At 42.4% G+C, this 18529-nt stretch overlaps 2 protein-coding genes across 4 annotated transcripts; both read left to right on the top strand.

Annotated features, from left to right (window-relative positions):
* The first annotated feature begins 1436 nt into the window (after positions 1-1436).
* LOC134571256 (leucine-rich repeat-containing protein 15-like) lies at positions 1437-2366 on the top strand. Its single transcript, XM_063429429.1, has one exon. It carries the CDS (start codon positions 1491-1493, stop codon positions 2364-2366), a length of 876 nt encoding a protein of 291 aa, XP_063285499.1. The 5' UTR covers positions 1437-1490.
* A 5050-nt stretch (positions 2367-7416) lies between these two features.
* PRMT2 (protein arginine methyltransferase 2) lies at positions 7417-18513 on the top strand. 3 transcript variants are annotated; one of them, XM_063430052.1, is made up of 10 exons: positions 7417-7796; positions 7884-10369; positions 12935-13108; positions 13894-14055; positions 14189-14353; positions 14511-14686; positions 15862-15991; positions 16063-16196; positions 17860-18031; positions 18148-18513. In XM_063430052.1, the coding sequence occupies exons 1-10, from the start codon at positions 7652-7654 to the stop codon at positions 18178-18180; spliced, it is 3777 nt and encodes a 1258-aa protein (XP_063286122.1). In that variant the 5' UTR covers positions 7417-7651; the 3' UTR covers positions 18181-18513. The 3 variants fall into 3 exon arrangements, with proteins under 3 accessions (XP_063286122.1, XP_063286125.1, XP_063286123.1); XM_063430053.1 differs by lacking the exon at positions 7417-7796 and having other exon boundaries at positions 7850-10369; XM_063430055.1 differs by lacking the exons at positions 15862-15991; positions 17860-18031; positions 18148-18513 and having other exon boundaries at positions 16063-16148.
* The last annotated feature ends 16 nt before the right edge of the window (positions 18514-18529 follow it).

Consider the following 18529-nt stretch of genomic DNA (forward strand, 5'->3'; position numbering starts at 1 on the left):
CCACACTTAAAGGGACAGTGCTGTTGCAGGGCAGCACCCCTTCATGTCATGACACAGACAATAAGTAATGGATACAATGCTTCGCATAGAGAGGGACTGGATACAATGCTTCACATAGAAAAGGAATGGCTTCAATGCTTTACATAGAGAAGGAATGCAATGCTTCACGTAGAGAAGGAGTGGATTCAATGGTTCAAATAGAGAAGGAATGCAATGCTTCACATAGAGAAGTATTTGATTGGATGAGGGCTGCATTTGCCAAGCACATGCTTTTCAACCTTAAAGCTTCTAGTTGGATGAAAGTCAGCAAAAAGCCATCATCCCTGACGATGAGAAAAGAAGGGGCTGCGGCAACCAGGGTGTCCCTGAGCTAGAAACAAGGTGAGCAAAAGCTTAATAGCTTTAGAGATTTTTATAAGGATAAAGGGGTGACAGACATTACTCTATAATTCCAGGGAACTTAGAGCCCTGAAAAAAATAATATTATTTTCAGACTACAGTTTCTCTTTAAAATTCACTTTGAATTCCCACTTTAGTAAATAACACAGAAGGATTGTGCTTAACTGCTCAACTCTGTGTATATTATCACTAAACAGACAACTATAATCTGTAAATATCAGTTAATGCCTCTACGTGAATTGGATACTGTCTGTATGGCCTTTTAATGGTTAAAACGTACAAGTTACAAGCAGTGGTTTTCACTCATGCCATATTTGATAGCCTGCTGAAGAGTATCACTGCTCGGTGTGACTTTCACAAGCTCTCAGTGTCCTGTTCTTGTCTTACATACACATCAGCACCTCTGTGGGGAATAATAGGACTGACCTCCTGAACTTCCTCATCCAGACTCTGTCTCCAGCAGCACAGAGAAGCACAGGACACAGCTCATGAAGGTAAGTCCACCTGGGGCACATCTCAATGCATGCAGTCTAAGCAATATACTCATCGCACAGCATGTTTGTCAATAGATACACTCATGCATTCACATGTATACGTGTTTTGGACAGGCTACTGGTTCACATCCTGTAGATTATGGACTGAATTATCTTAGCAGAGAGTCCTATGGGAAAGATAATATTCAGCAAGCTCAGTAAACCCTTACATTGCAAAGACAATCCAAGTATATGTATTTGTATCGTATATGTTGACAAGATACCATATTACAATGGTAAACATATTTACTAAAGATATCCTATGCATTCTCTCGTTACAGGATCACAATGTACTTTCTCTCTTTCTCTCTGCCTCTATGTGTGTGCCTCTTCCCCATCTTTCCTTCTTCTTGTACGCTCAATCTGTCTGTTCTATGTTCTACCACTCTTTATTCTTTCCTCTGTTGTCTATTATCTGTGTTGCCGAAGCTTTCTGCTCACTCTTCCCTCTATTTTTGCCAATCTCAGTGTTTTTGTGACTTGAGTTCTTTCTTCGTGAATTGCTCAGAAACCAATTTATCATCTTCTCTAGTCCTACCTCCCCTTAATACTGAATTCATGGACCTCTCTAGCTGCTCCTTGCAATCTATACCACCACTTCACACCCTGTGGAGGCTACAGACACTACTTCTAGCACATAACAACATATGGAAGGTGGAAACTGGAACTTGGGTGGGACTGCAAAGCATACAAAGCCTGAACCTAAATTGGAACAGAATACGAGAGCTGAATACCAGTTTCTCCTGGGGGTTAGACTCCCTCACTCACCTTTTTATTTCTCATAACCAACTGCACACTCTGCAACGACTCAGCTTCCAGCACCTTCGGAGTCTGGAAATCTTGGACTTACAAGGAAACCTCATTTCATCCATTCAGTCTGGTTCCTTGCGACCCCTCACCCAACTACGCCATCTTCAACTTCAGAACAACTTACTTCAGAGTTTGCAAAATAATGACTTCTCTGTGCTGCAAAATCTAGAATTTCTAGACTTGTCTGGAAACCTGATCCAAGACCTACCACCATGGGTGTTCACACCTCTCCACTCGCTCATTCTCCTTAATCTACAAAACAACCGGTTGCGCCACCTCCGCTTTCAGACATTACGCAGTATCCCAGCTCAAGGAACAATAATATTTCTCTCCCAGAATCCATGGGAATGTGACTGTGATTTACAGCGTGTGTTTGGGAAGTTGGGTGGAGTACAAAGGCTTAATCTGCATGATAGAGAGGAGTTACATTGTGCAGAACCTCTAGCTCTTCGGGGGAGGCACCTGATGTCATTGGACACTCGGCTCTGTGTAGCTGAAACAGTAACTGTTCTGGTTATCACTTTGACTGTAGTTGTCACAGTTATTGGAGCAATAGTCACGGCAGAGAGGACCCGGAAAAAGAGACCGATTAGTCGTCAGAGTGAAATGTTTATCCAGGACTGATATCTGGATTGGACAGATAAATACCTTGTGTGACACCGTTACAAAGGAGAGAAAAACGAAATCATGATTTGACATTGAAAATTGGTAATACTATGCCTAAAATAGGTTACTGAACCCAGAATTAAATTCAGGCACCATTCTTGACTCCTTCTTTAATATTTATTATAAACGTCTAAAATTACTTTTACAAAAGATTTAAATATTTTTTAAAAATTATAATTATATCAATATAGCCGAAAAAATATTAAAACATTTTTAAAATATTAAATCAGTTTAAAAGTGTAACCAAAAATATTAAATCATTTGAAAAGCTTATCTAGAAATATCAAATCAAGGCCTAAATTAGATATTAGCAATTCATTTATTTTACCATTAATACCTGTAATGCCAATATACCATGTTAACCTGTTTATCCCCTTACCTCATCCTTGTGACAACATTGCATATGTTAATTCTTTCCATACACATTTGTCCCCTTCATGTGTATTACTCCATTTTCCCTTTGTGTTAATTGTTCCCCTTCCCCTTTAGTATTAGTTCTTCTCTTTCATCAGATTTGTTTATTCTTTCTTTGTTATCGCTTTTATTCCACCACACTCCCTTTAGTTTCATTTTCCCCTCTTGCAGTCTGTGTTCCTGGATTCTCTACGCTTCCCTACTGATTTCCTGTGGTCTGTCTCTCGGTTATGAATATCTCATGCCTTTTTTTCTGTCTTTGTTTTAATTCCCAATACGTCTATTTATTAAAGGGACCCTCCAGGCACCCAGACCACTTCTGCCCATTGGAGTGGTCTGGGTGCCAACTCCCACTACTCCTAACCCTGCAAGTGTAATTATTGCAGTTTTTTATAAACTGCAATAATTACCTTGCAGGGTTAACTCCACCTCTAGTGGCTGTCTACTAGACAGCCACTAGAGGGAACTTCCTGATTCATAGCAAGGATTTTCCTTGCTAGAGAGTCGCTGGACGTCCTCACGCTGTGTGAGGACCTACAACGTCGCTCATTTCCCCATAGGAAAGCATTGCAAATCTTTTTCAATGCTTTCCTACGGGGAGACGTAATGCGCCGCGCATACGCATTAGGTCTCCTCGGCCGGTGGGCGGGATCAGTCTCGCCCACCGGCCGACGGAATCACAGGGAGGAGCGGCGCGGAGGAGGAGGCAGCGACGAGGGACATCGCCGCTGCCTCAGGTAAGTGACTGAAGGGGTTTTCACCCCTTCAGTAACCGGGGATTGGGGGGTGGGAGGGAGAGGGACCCTCCAGTGCCAGGAAAACAGATTGTTTTCCTGGCACTGGAGTTTCCCTTTAAACAGTACATTCTAGTGGGTTGAAAAAGGGCTTTCAATATACAGACCAAAATAGAAGAGATGGAAAAATCTTCCCTTTAAATGTTCTGGATAATTTTCTGCTACCTAGGCCCAAATATTAAATGGCACTTTTCAAATCACAGTTTATGGAATATTTATTTATAAAATATTTTACAAGGAAAGATACATTGAGATTTCTCTCGTTTTCAAGTATGCCCTTGAATAAAACTCCTCAGTGTCTTCCTGTTTATTGTTTGTTTTTTCAGTGAACCAAGAAATTTAGAGGAAAAAAATACCTTGAGAATATTTAGGTGAAGGAAACAGACTGGAGAGACATTTAGGGAAACACTTTGGAAAATGAGACAACCTGGAGAGACATTTATGGAAAGGAGACATGCTGGGGAGACATTTAGGGAAATAAGACAGTCATTGGAGACATTAAGGGAAAGGAGGCAGGTATGAGAGACATGTAGGGAAAGACGACAGGCTGGGGAGACATTTAGTGAAAAGAGACAGGCTGAGAAGACATTTAGAGAAAAGAGACATAATGGAAGATTTTTTTTTCCAATGGTTCATTTCAATTAGGTTCCCAAAGAAATTATACAAGAATGATAAAGTACAGCATTACAAGCAGTAGGGTCATAATTACACAATTCTACCAGAAACTGAACTTCTGAAACACAACTCTAACAGAAACAGCATGTCATCACATAACAAAAGTGTCAATGTATGTAACAATACCACAGTACAAATCAAACCTAAGGCACATTAAAGGTCAAATAGTTACACTTAGGGATGGACATCACTATTGGGAATTGTTTGTGCCAGCAATAATAGGACAGTATACAAAGTACAACAGAAAACAAAAGCTGGTATACATTATTTGACCATTTACGCAAATAAAAGGAACCAAAATTAAACACTTAAACATAGTGAAAAATTAACAAAATAAACAGATGAAGCACATGTCCCTCCACCTCATCGCCACATGGCAGCGTCAGGCACAGGATCGTATACAGAGAATCCTGCTCCATTGAACTATTTTGTTCCAAAAAGAGTCCCACAGATCCCAAAAGTGTTCACCTTCCCTGGGCATTTGGCCTGGAATGCGACACCCTCTCGTATAAACAATATGCCCGTATACACACACTACAGTCCCTACATGAAGCTCCACAAGCATCCTCCAAAGACATGTACAACACCCTTTCCCGCTACTGTCCCACTTTTGTCCTCTGTTGTCCCATTAATGCGGACATGGGAGACAAATCATCAGCAAACACTTTTTCAACAGCTCCCATGAAAAAGCACTGTTTATGTGTGAAACAAGTTTAGCATGCACCCTTCCCTCCTCTCTTCTGCTATTATGCTGCCTTTCGAATGTTTAATTTGATCTAATAAAGAAGAATTTTTAAATAGAGCACTGTGTTAGAAGTTGGTATGGTAAGTCACATATATACACATTTACTGTAAACCTGGATGCTGTGACTATCCCGGATGATAGATGGGGATTACCTACCCATACACATACACTGTTTTTTAAGTACACTCATACACTGCCTTATACAAATACATACACTGTTTTATACACAGTGATAGTGTTATTGTTATGCATAATAAAATACAGTGAGTTATGTTTTATGTGTTCTAGAACTTTCACCCTCATGAGCTGAGGGCTCCTCACTGCCTACAGGCAGAAGTGATCAGAAATATGATAGATAAAGGTATGGGTTCCACACGCCATGGTGCCTCCGAGGGCCGTTGCTCCTGGCAAATGCCTTATTCACCAAATGGAATCTTTGGCTCTGCAAATATAGCAAATTGATAACATATACCCACGTGTCTACCTTGTCCACATTGTGTAAGCCCCACTTAACCATTTTCCATACGACTACTTATCTCCCACCCAATTCTTACCTCTGCCAAAATAAATCCGATCTTACAACCACATTGACCCTTCACATACAGTTGTTTAATCCGAATCCTGAATTGAAAAGCATCCTTTACAGCCAGCTGTTCCACTAGGTGTCTGATAGTGTGAAACTGATTTGGTGCCTATTTGGGGAGGTAGGAGCACCAGGTGAGACCGTAGCACAAATATATGTATTCTTACAGCTCCTTACGATGGGCCAGAACCAGGAGTTTACTGTCACGCTGGTTAGTTGAAACAAAACCCAGAAGCCAAAAGGTTCAAGGGAGAAAAGGAGTCAAGGCAACAGAAAAAACAGCTGTAAGAAAGGCTGAACTTGATGGATGCATCTTTCTTTTCATCCTCTGTAACTATACAAGGTTTAATCGTTCCAAAGGGCTATTGTTTCATCAATTCATGCAGCAAGGTTCAGCAACTTAGAGATAGGCCAAGGCTCAGGTGCCTGGAGAATCAAGAACGAGTACACAGCCAAGTGTTCACAGCAATAGCACATCATAGCATTGGTCTCCCCTCTTGAGATAACACCCACCTTTTGAAATCATTGAGGAGTCCACCTCTAGGTAATAGAGACTGTAGTGAACTGTTGTTTAAGTTTATCAAACACTTTTTTGGGCACTCATCATCTAACATAAAGTGAGAAAGCTCTTAGTACGAGCAGTCAAATGCTGGACATTGCAAGAGAAGTTAGGGATAAATTGGTGATAGAAATGGGGGAATCTGATAAATAATTGAACCACGTTTTTGTTCTGAGGTGTTAGCCAGTTGATAATCGCCTCAACCTTTCCATCTCGATTCATCCAGGTGTTAGGATAAAACCCAGAAATGCCATGTCTCAATGGTGCACTTCTTCAATTTTGCATACAGGTTGTGTTGTCGTAACCTACCAAGGACTGTACATACATGTTAGCAGTGTTCCTCTAAAGTAGGAGAAAAGATTAATAGATTTACCAAAAAGAAAGTCCTTTCTCTTGCCTGCTGCCTTTGCAAGGCCTATCCTGTTAACCACACCCAGACTTTCAATGGCTGTCCAACCACAGTCTTGCCAATAAATGTTTACAAACAGGTACTCTGAGCAATTGCTGTATCTTGGGTTTAGCTCCACTGAGCTAAAAACAAGCAGGAAGTAACAGGACTGGTTGTCTGCTTGAGAGTCAAGTGGGTGTAACCAGGTTTATTTATAAACATGTCAATTTCTATTGAAATCTGCACTTTTTGCAAAATGAGAAAAAAAAAAAAAAAAGAAGAGGACACACTCTTCACACATAAAGGTTTTCAGCAAGCTAAAGTGCTTTAGGGGACCGATCCAGAGTGTCCCTTTAAGGATAAACCCTTAAACTATTATGGCACAAATAAATAACACACAACGTTTTGTTTTGATTCTGAACTTGGATTCCGTCCTTAACCCCTTAAGGACCAAACTTCTAGAATAAAAGGGAATCATGACATGTCACACATGTCATGTGTCCTTAAGGGGTTAAAAGGTTTAATACGACATTGGGCAGTTCCTCCTAATAAAATAAGCTAAAATAAGAAAATAAAAATGTATATAACTTATTATTAAGAATTTTATTGAATAAACCAAACTTCAACTTTGTTCAACTTCATGTCTCCTAAACTTGCAGAATGCTTTGCAGCTTGTAATAAATGTGCTGAGATTGGGCATCTCCGATATCAACAGTACCTAGAGACTAATGGATAGGCTATTTATAATGACAATGGTTGGTTGCCTCGTGCGGAACCTTTCTTCCTTGCTCCGGTTTCCCCGGGGGGAGGATTTGATCGACGGACTCATCTCTGTATTTGGCCTGCAGTTCTACTTTTTTTTGCCTGTAATCTACCCGCAATGTGGACAGGAGTAATGGGAGTTGTAGTTACGAACCGTATTGCATTCCCTGTAATATTTCCTGTGAATACTATACACTCCTTATATTAGTTCCAGTGAGTGGAGCAGAGTTACAAGGGGCCAATAGAGGGCAGTGGGAAGCTGTCATCCTCCAAGCAGATTACTGGGAAAGCGGAAGCTGGCTGTGAGTAGTGGGTTAGTGGGTATGGAGTCAGGGGAAGCCAGATCTGAGCAGTCCGATGGGGAGCTGGATGGGTGCAGAGCGAGGAACATGGGCAGAGGGAGTCCAGCTGGGGGCAGAGCAAGAGGAGATATGGGCAGAGGGAGTCCAGCTGGGGGCAGAGCAAGAGGTGATATGGGCAGAGGGAGTGCAGCTGGGGGCAGAGCAAGAGGTGATATGGGCAGAGGGAGTGCAGCTGGGGGCAGAGCAAGAGGAGATATGGGCAGAGGGAGTCCAGCTGGGGGCAGAGCAAGAGGAGATATGGGCAGAGGGGAGCTAGATGATTGCAGAGCTATAGAGACAGGTGCAGTACCATGTGTTTGTAAGACAAGGGGATGTGACACAGAGCCAGATGTGTGCAGAGCAGGGGAGACAGGCACATGGTCTGCACTATGCAGAGCAGGGGAGACAGGCACATGGTCTGCACTATGCAGAGCAGGGGAGACAGGCACAGGGTCTGCACTATGCAGAGCAGGGGGGACAGGCACAGAGTCTGCACTTTGCAGAGCAGGGGGGACAGGCACAGAGTCTGCACTTTGCAGAGCAGGGGGGACAGGCACAGAGTCTGCACTTTGCAGAGCAGGGGGGACAGGCACAGAGTCTGCACTATGCAGAGCAGGGGGGACAGGCACAGAGTCTGCACTTTGCAGAGCAGGGGGGACAGGCACAGAGTCTGCACTTTGCAGAGCAGGGGGGACAGGCACAGAGTCTGCACTTTGCAGAGCAGGGGGGACAGGCACAGAGTCTGCACTTTGCAGAGCAGGGGGGACAGGCACAGAGTCTGCACTTTGCAGAGCAGGGGGGACAGGCACAGAGTCTGCACTTTGCAGAGCAGGGGGGGCAGGCACAGAGTCTGCACTTTGCAGAGCAGGGGGGACAGGCACAGAGTCTGCACTATGCAGAGCAGGGGGGACAGGCACAGAGTCTGCACTATGCAGAGCAGGGGGGACAGGCACAGAGTCTGCACTATGCAGAGCAGGGGGGACAGGCACAGAGTCTGCACTATGCAGAGCAGGGGGGACAGGCACAGAGTCTGCACTATGCAGAGCAGGGGAGTTAAATGTTGAGCCAGATCTGTGCAGAGCTAGGGAGACCGATGCAGAACCAGCTGTGTTCCGAGCAAGGGGAATTAATGCAGAGCCACATGTGTTCAGAGCAAGGAAGATTAATGCAGAGTCAGCTATGCACACACCAAGGGAGATAGGAATGAAGCCAGATGTGCACAGAGCAAGGAATATTAATGCAGAGTCAGATATGCACACACCAAGGGAGACAGGAATGGAGCCATATGTGTATAGACCAAGGCAGATTAATGCAGATCCAGATCAGCACATCGAAAGGGAGACAGGTATGGAGCCAGATATGTACAGAGAAAGGGATGGAGGTATGGAACCAGATGTGTACAGAGCAAGGGGGGCAGATGCTGGACCAGATGTGTGCAGGACACAGGAGACGAGTATGCTACCAGATGTGTGTGGAACACGGGAGATGGGCACAGAGCCAAATGTGTGCAGAGTAAGGGATACAGGAACAGAGCGAAATGTGTGCAATACAAGAGATACATACATGGAGCAAGATGTATATAGTGCAGTGCAAATGGGTATGGAACCAGATGTGTGCAGAGCAAGGCAGATGGACATGGAGCCAGATGTTTGCAGAGCAAGGGAGGTTGCCAAAGAGCAAAAAGTGCGCAGAGCAAGGGATGCAAGCACAGAACTAGTTGTGTGCAGAGCGAGGGAGAGTGATACAGAGTTTGATGTGGTCAGAGCAAGGGAGAGTGTCACAGACCAAGTTGCTTTCATAAAATCAGTTGATTGTGTAAGAAGGCAGCCAGCCATAGAGGTAGTTATGTGTAGAGCAAGTGAGATTGTTTCAGAGACTGCAGATTCCCTTGTTACACATTCTACTTCTTCTGTGCCAGTCTCTGTGTTTGTGCAGACAGGCACAGGGGCAGTTGATTTTAGCAATAGAGGGATAGGCACAGACTTGACTAGTTGTAGAATAAGTGAAAGGACTGTCACACAAACAGTACATTATAGTAAAAGTGAGACTGGCGCAGAGGGAGTGGATTGCAATAAAAGGGAGACTACTACAGTGGTATTAGATTGCAGTAAAATAGAGATTGGCACAGAGAAAGTGGTTTGCAGTAAAGTGGAAATTGACACAGAAGCAGTGGATTGCAATAAAGGTGAGACTGACACAGAAGCAGTGGATTGCAATAAAGGTGAGACTGACACAGAAGCAGTGGATTGCAATAAAGGTGAGACTGACACAGAAGCAGTGGATTGCAATAAAGGTGGAACTGACACAGAAGCAGTGAATTGCAATACATGCAGTGCTGGCACTGAAGCTGTAGAATGCAGTAAAAGGGAGGATGTCACAGAACCAGGTAATTGCGGAACAAGAATGGCACACACAGAAGTAGTTTGTTGTAGAACAAGGGATACATGTACAGGGCCAGCTGGGAGCAGAGCAAAGGAGTCAGAGCCTTGTGGAATGAGTGCTGACCAAAAAAAACATAAGTGTGGAAGCCCTGCAGTAGACTTAGATTGTGTTGAGCTGACAGCTGGCCAGTATTCTGAGTCTTCTCTGGGAGCCTGCTATCTGGAAAGCCATATAGAGAAAGATATGGAGGATGGCTCCGACGTGAAATCAGAAGAGTTTGTTATGATGTGTGATTTTGTTGCTACAGATGAAAATCAGGTATGCTGCTGGGAATTTTTGACTGACAACATATATAAGAAAACTAAGCATAAATTCACAGCCCCAAGTAATTAGTTTTGTTCTACTAAATGCATTGCAATAAAAAAAACCTGTTGTGATTTATTACTAGAGATTAAAGAGTGCATGTATTACAGCATCTTGGTGTATTATTCTTCTAACCTTTTAACCGATAGGAACCGTCTGGGCACCATAAAAACATAAATGAAGTTATGGTGCCCGAACGTTCTGGACACTGCCCTACCTTAAGAAATTGAACATACTGTTTAACCACAAAGCTGTATACATGCCACTCATCTGATCTGCCTCTCTTTTTCTGATCAAGGCCTGATCGATTTCCTACGCTTTTCAATAGATACTGTAGGAAAAAACTTTCCAAACGCTATCTACAAAAATTCCCACAGATTTTAATGGTGACTTTTGTAGATACATAATTTGGAACGTTTTTCCAACCATATTTAATAATTTGGAAAGCTTAATAAATAGAGGCCCAAGTTATTGACCTCAATGAAGAAGCCATAGATTGGGCGCTGATGACAGGCTCAGAGCACCAATAGGAAGCCTGTAACAGGCTGAGAGCATTAGCTCATGTACCCGGCTTCCTCATTGAAGCCAAAGACTTGGCTGGAAGAAGAGGAACAGAGCGAATGGTTGTAAATGGTTTAATCACTGAAGGTAAGAGTGCCCAGGAAATCCAGGCACCGTAACCGCTTCATTGAGATAAAGTTCTTTTGATGCCCTGAGTGTTCCTTTATATGATTACTCCGAGATCTCAACCACTTCTGACCGCTGTAGTGGTTATGATGCCAGGGGTACAGAGCCGCCATTCCGTGGGGGGTGGGGGAGCGCAACTGCTTCTTACATGTGTCCTGGTGGGGTGCAGAGCCTCCATCAGTGCCAGTATGAGCTCATCCGTCTTCTGCAGTGCTGTACAAGCCAGATACAGGACTTCATTGGCTGACAGCATTACATGCAAGGAATACTCACAGAATTGACATTAGCCAGTACCTTTCATCGCCTGATGCTCAGGGCAAGCTACACCTCAGGCAGCAAAAATATATTTCTCAGTATGTGCAACATTTAATACTGAAACACTCCAAACACAGGGTCCTTGCACCATGACTGCTTCAAAACACTGAAGTGATAATGGCACTTGAGGTACTTGAAGTAACCCTTTAAAGGGGAACTTTTACATCCCAGGATTTTTAACTTGAAGGGTGTGAAAAAGAAAAATTAATTGTAGACCGCTCTTTTTTTTTTTTATTTCAATTTATCTAGATATTCCTCACCTAAAATATATCTTATAATACAACTCATAATGGCCATAAAACTAATGCTATCAAGATTTTGACTGCAGCAAAAGGTCCCTAAATGGTCTCAGATCCTACTTCAACTTAAAGGGAATCTCCAGTGCCAGGAAAACAATCCGTTTTCCTGGCACTGGAGGGTCCCTCTCTCTCCCCCCCACCATCCCCGGTTACTGAAGGGGTGAAAACCCCTTCAGTCACTTACCTGAGGCAGCAACGATGTCCCTCGTCGCTGTCTCCTCCTCCGCGCCGCTCCTCCTACTGTTTCCGTCAGCCGGTGGGCGAGACTGATCCCGCCCACCGGCCGGGAGACCTAATGCGCATGCATCAATGCTTTCCTATGGGGAAATGAGCGACGCTGGAGGTCCTCACACAGCGTGAGGACGCTCTAGCAAAGGAAATCGTTTCTAGAATCCAGGAAGTTCCCTCTAGTGGCTGTCTAGTAGACAGCCACTAGAGATGGTGTTAACCCTGCAAGGTAATTATTGCAGTTTATAGAAAACTGCAATAATTGCACTTGCAGGGTTAGAAGTAGTGGGAGTTGGTACCCAGACCACTCCAATGGGCAGAAGTGGTCTGGGTGCCTGGAGTGTCCCTTTAAATACCAATATAATATGGGAAGGGGTATTTCCTCTCAGGCACGAGGAGGCTCAGCTATGGAACAAAGATGGACTCCCTGGTTAGGGACCTAGATATAGTTGAGCCTAATACTTTAAATTTGAATTCATGTATCTATTGGCATATTTCTTTTAAGGGGAAAGAAAGAAAGAGCAAGCCAGGGGAAAGGGAGAGAAAAAGAATGGAAAGGGGAAAGAAGGGAAAAAAAAGATTCTCATAAGTACAACATCAACGCTCTGTAAGGCTACTGGTTGTCCACACTAAATGTATCTGTATATTGTCTCTGTCCATCTAGCATAATAATTTATGCATATATAATGTACAGCTTTATGTTCTGCTCTGTATTACTTACCATGTAAAAGAAAAAAAATGAAAAGAACGATCTTTTCAAATAAAGAATATAATTATCAAACCGCAAAAAACAAAGACCCTATTGGGAGTTCAAAACGTTGCAGTCTTCCACATGTGCCTGGACCCTTTTTCTAATACTGGTATTAATCTTCTGGGTTTGTGCTGGCCCTAGGTTCAGCTAAGCACCATGTCTTAAGTGAATTGAGTGCGGTTACTATTTTTGCAATTTATGTACCTTGTAACATCCTTATTTCTTTATTTTCCCTTAAAGCTCAGCCTTTCTTCTGGGGACAAAGTGCACCTTATTACCGTAGCCACACAAGATTGGTGGTGGGTGGAGCACAATGGTAGCTATGGTTATGTGCCTTCAAATCATTTATGTGAAAGTGATGAATTGGATGACCCATGGCAAGATGATGAATATTATGGAAGTTATGAGACTCTGGTAAGCCCATGTAGGGTATTTGTAAAGTTTACTAACGGGGAAGGCTGAAAGAGTCAGGAAAAGTGTTAGGGGTAAAAATAGAGAGTAGGGTATGAAAGGGCACGTTTTTCACTCCTGTGAAAGGTGGGTATGGAAATAGGAAGGTAATGTGTGTAGTTGAAATCACAAGATTGCTATCATAATTAAAGTGGACAAGGTGGAAGATGGAATGAGATGAGAAAGGTCAAGGAAGAAAGAAGAATGTTTGAAAGAGATCACAGAGTGGGGCTGAAAACAACAAGATATGGCCATTGCTCTTGTCCATTTCTGCACAGTATTCCAGGACAATGGAATGACTAAACAAATATAATGATATTGGTCTTTGTATATTTTGCAAAGACCCTCAAGGTGACATATCTGCTTGTATGGTGGCACTGGCGTGGGGAGAGCAGTAGTTAAGGAGTTTTACTTACCAGATCCTCTCCCTCATCTTTATTTTTTTCAAGTTACCCCTTAATGTCAAGGGCACTGGGAAGCATATAATAAACTTGATTACACTATTGAAAACTAAATTCAATAAGAAGCATTGATATGGTTAATCTTAAAAACCCGGTACTGTTAGAAATTAAACAGGTAACAGGTAAGAACAAATTGTAGGTAGGGTTGGATTTTTTTTTTTTTAATTTTCACCTAAATTTTGCAAATTCCTGGTTTAGTGAGGGACCTTGTAAGCAATTGTAATGACCTTGTGTCTCAATAGAAAAAAGCAAAAAAAAAAAAAATTAAGCCTTATTTCTTACTCGTAGAAGCTGCACTTGGAAATGCTGTCCGATCTACCACGTACAAAAACCTACCAGGAAGTTGTCAGGAGTAACAGAGCTGCATTGCAGGGCAAGTGTATCCTTGACCTGGGTTGTGGAACCGGGATAATAAGTTTTTTTTGTGCGAAGCTGGCACAGCCAGAAGCAGTAAGTATTATTCCATTTTACGTAGCATGGTAAATTATTTTTAAGTCTGTAGACATGTTGATCTAAATGGTTTTACTAGTACTGTATCTGATTTATGGCTTGCATGTGACTGACCAGCAATCTGTTCTCCCAGGTATTTGCAGTGGAAGCAAGTGAGATTGCTCAGCAAACACGTAGACTGGTGGAGAAAAATGGATTCTCTAGGGTCGTGCATGTTATAGAACAGCGAGTAGAAGAAGTGGAACTGCCCACCAAAGTGGATGTCCTTATATCAGAGTGGATGGGGACATGTTTGCTTGTATGATTCCAGTTGTTGATGTATTTTAAATCTCCTTATAGACATAACACTAATTGTCTTTATGGCTTACCAACCTTGTCTACCCTTTCAATTGATAGTATAAAATGTACTTATTTCCTTGTGCAGCCTCATATTAATATTACCTGTGTTTCTGCAGTTTGAGTTCATGTTGGAGTCGGTTCTCATGGCACGTGATATGTGGCTGAAAGAGGATGGGATGATGTGGCCTAGTACAGCGTCCATTCACCTGGTGCCATGTAGTGCAGCCAAAGAATATGACAGCAAAATAACGTTCTGGGACTCTGTGTTCCAGCTGGATTTCAGCCCATTGAAGTAAGTTGAATAGATATTAAATCTTTATTAGAGGGCACGGAAAAACAAAACACACCTGTATTCTCTTTACACTTTGATCCTTGCAACTGCCTTTATAACAAAGAACGAACCCTAAACAGGAGCAGTGGCTTGCATTAAGAAAAGTAGAAAATGAAGATTGAATTTTATTAAAAGAACCACTATAGGAACACTGACCACTTCTTGTCAATAAAGTGGTCTGGGTGCAGTGGCCTTGTCATTTTTGTCCTGCAAAGGAAAACATTGCCATTTTGTAGATCTGGTAATGTTTCCATTGCAGGATTTCAAACCTTGAAAAGACAGCCACTAGAGGGTGCTTCTATTCCTACAATCAAGTCATACTCGGTTCTGTGATGTTCACCGTGATCACGTAATACAGGAGGATGTGGAATGCTTATCATAGGAAAACAGTTTCAATGCTTTGCTGGGAGAATCATTTGACCGGAGGAGTACAGCTCTTGCCATGCAAGTGGTTCTCATCCCTAATGCTTCTTTATGAAAACCATTGGAATGGATGAGAAGACAAAGAGGAGACAGTTGTAGTGGTTATGGTGCCAGTAGTGCCCTGGTGTCCTCCCTAAGTAAGTAGTTAAACTGTACCCAGAGTGAGCGGATGCCTCTCCTGCAACGAGTTTGTTAGCTCCATTTAGCTAAGTCCTGCCATGCAGGGCCAGCTCATTGTCTGAGTGGTTCCACTGAGCACTCTCAGCCAATAAGCATGGCCATGCACGGTCAGGCTTAGCTCTGTGACAGAGACTCAGTTCCTCTGGGATCCTCTGCAGCTAGACTGTCTTTCACTGAGCTAAGCCCAGCGGTGCAGGGTCAAGCTCATTGGCTGCTCGCCTAATGCACTCAATAATTGAGCTGGCTCTGTACAGCAGTGCTTTGCTCAGTGGAGCTACTAGAAGTGCCTAAAAGGAGCTTCCAGCAGCAGGGGAGACGACGATGGAAACTGAGCAGATACTAGGTAAGTTGTCAAACTGTTTTTTCTTTTAGTTTGACTATTTACTCTAGAAGGGTGCCAGGGCATTCCTGTCACTATAACCTATACAACGGACTGTACTGGTTATCGTACTTGGAGTGTTCCCTTAAAGAGAGTTGGGGGGTAATTTCTATCTTGGTAGGTCAGTTTAATACTGTTTAATAATATGTTGCAGATCACTTGCAGTGAAAGAATTTCTTTGCAAGCCAAAACCAGATTACGTGCTGCAGCCAGAGGAGTGTTTGTCTGAACCCTATATGTTATTTAATATAGATATGAAGACAGTACAGATTTCAGATCTAGAGGTGAGAAATTCTCCACATTATAAACTTTTTATTTTGTAATTCTATGAAATCAGCACATTGTCTTTTTTTAGAGGATGAGCAACAACTTCATATTCTACATAGCAAAGGATGGCAATATTCATGGATTCACTTTTTGGTTCAGTGTCCAATTCCACAATATTGAAGACAAGGGATTGGTTGAATTGGATACTGGACCTTTCAACCCGTAAGTATAAAAGGTACACAATAACATATGCTTCCATAGTTTTTCACATCACTTTGAGGGAACCCAGTTATTTATTCAAAGATAACTCCAAAAGCAGTAGCCCTAGCCCTGAAATAAGCGGTGGCATGAATGTTTGGCGAAGTTTGTTACATCAAATTCATACACTTTCATTTGGCTCAATTTGGGTGATACATTCCTCTAAAGGTTCATCATCATTACAGAGTATCTCAGCCAATACTATCCTATGCTTACAGAAGCATTGGGGGCCTACTGCACATGTACGACAAGCGCTGCTCTGTGCCCATCAGCATCTACTCTTAGAGATGCAACAAACCAATGCATCTCAATGGGGAGTGTACTGTGTCTTCAATGCACAGCGTGTTGACGCAAGATGTCTGTCCTACAAATATTGCAGGACCATACTAGGAAGCAAATATAGCAGTGTTCTTGTTTTCCATTTCAGGATCAGAGCATGAATTAAGAGGCACTTTTCACCAAAACCACTACATTAAGCTGTAGTAGTTCTGGTGCTTAGAATGTCCCTTTCAATTCAGATTTTAATGAGTAGCCAAATTTGCTGTTGTATAGAGAGAACTAAAAGACTAACAGCTTAGGGAACGGAATACAAATACAGCTCAAATAACCAAATATGTATTTTGTGACAAACGGATTTCCAATTGGAAAGTTTTGGATGAAACCGCTGAATCCCTACCATATGGCAACTGAAACAATATTCAGCTGCTGTTTGGAGTTCAGTGAATAGATGCCCCACTGTGTAATACTCCTGAGCTCCCATAGTACACCCAACTATAGATATCTGTAACCACTGGGCTCTGCCAGAGTTGCATGTGCTGCATTATGAGTGCAGTAGTACAAAACTAGGAAAGAACAAGCCTTTCATTATAGGTCACCGGAAATCCACATCACAAGGGCTTCCTGTGTCAGCATTACTCAGTGCTTATTGCATCAAAAGGTGGCATTTATGCCCCAGCTTCCTTTTGTTTTGTATATTACTGGCAGGGCTGATTTTTATTTCAAGTTCGATGCTACTAGCCAGACCTTAAAAAATGCTCACCACTGCAAGTCTGAAGAGTCCATGGCATATTCACCAGTGGTACATTTGTATTTACCAGGTCTAAATCTTTACTAGCCAATGGCTTGTGGAAATTGTATGCCCTGGTTACAGTCACATTCTGTTATGAAGGGTGTATGAATGGCAGAACAAAAAAAAAAAAAGGGAAAGGGGTAGAACGGTGCTGCTACTCCTGCATACTAAAATACCTCTAACCTATAATAATAAACTCTAGACATACACACTATGGGTACCCTCTTATAAGAAATCTCAGCATCAGCTGCACATTGCACATAAAAGCATCATATACACATACTGATGAATACAGACCACCTAATATGTTAATAGCTATATTGGTTGGTCTATACTAATCAGTATGTGTATATGATGCTTTCATGTGCAATTGATGCTGAGAATTCTAATAAGAGCCTACACATAGTAATGTGGTAGCACAGTCCATAGTGTGTGTGTTTTAGATATTCTGTTATGAAAATTAGACAACATGACAGCATATCGCAACATACAGGGTAGAGTGTGACTACCGGCAGCAACCATGCTCACTAAATGCAAATACGCATATTCCTTACTCAGGCTTACACACTGGAAGCACACGCTTTTCATGCTGGATGAACCACTGCATGTAAAGAGAGGAGACAGGATCAGCGGCACTGCAGTGTTTCACAGAAATCCCATATGGAGACGTCACATGTCTGTCACCCTAAGCTGGAAAATCACCAATGAAGAACTAGATGCAGCACACATAGTAAGTATACATTGTAGCCTTACTCCCGGTATAGCAAGTATTGAAAGGGTGGGCAGTCTAGCTCTGGCATTACTTTTAGAGACATCATTTCAATAACATTATTATCTTGTTGGCAGGTTGGAAGCAAGGAATTCCCAATGTGGAGATGACATTAGTTCCTGCAGCAACTATGCTACATTGTTGTTTCCTATAAGAAACAGGAGATGAAATATACTGCTCTGAACACAAAGGCCAGTAGGACTGGGCTGAATCTCAGCTATATCTATACACAGATCTTTACCTCAATATGCTAATGTTTACTATAAACCACTGGGCACAACCTGTTTTGTTTTGTCTGAATTCTGCACTATTGATCTTGGAATATAGGTTTACCCAAGTTACAGAGTTTGCTGCCCCCCGAGTTAGCACTGTATCTTAATTGTTGTGTCCTTTACTTTAAACAAGACCTGTTTATTATCACTTGAATTGAACATCTAACTTATTCAAACTTGTTAAACT

This window comes from Pelobates fuscus, chromosome 8 (genome assembly GCF_036172605.1).
Source record: "Pelobates fuscus isolate aPelFus1 chromosome 8, aPelFus1.pri, whole genome shotgun sequence".
NCBI classification, from domain to species: domain Eukaryota; kingdom Metazoa; phylum Chordata; class Amphibia; order Anura; family Pelobatidae; genus Pelobates; species Pelobates fuscus.

Bases quoted from the DNA above. Each gene is read 5' to 3' on its own strand.
- LOC134571256 (XM_063429429.1), top strand. From the start codon at position 1,491: ATGGACCTCTCTAGCTGCTCCTTGCAATCTATACCACCACTTCACACC.
- PRMT2 (XM_063430052.1), top strand. From the start codon at position 7,652: ATGGAGTCAGGGGAAGCCAGATCTGAGCAGTCCGATGGGGAGCTGGAT. The intron at 10,370-12,934 runs GTATGCTGCTGG...TTTCCCTTAAAG, and splicing joins TTGCTACAGATGAAAATCAG to CTCAGCCTTTCTTCTGGGGA. The intron at 16,197-17,859 runs GTAAGTATAAAA...TTCCTTACTCAG, and splicing joins GATACTGGACCTTTCAACCC to GCTTACACACTGGAAGCACA.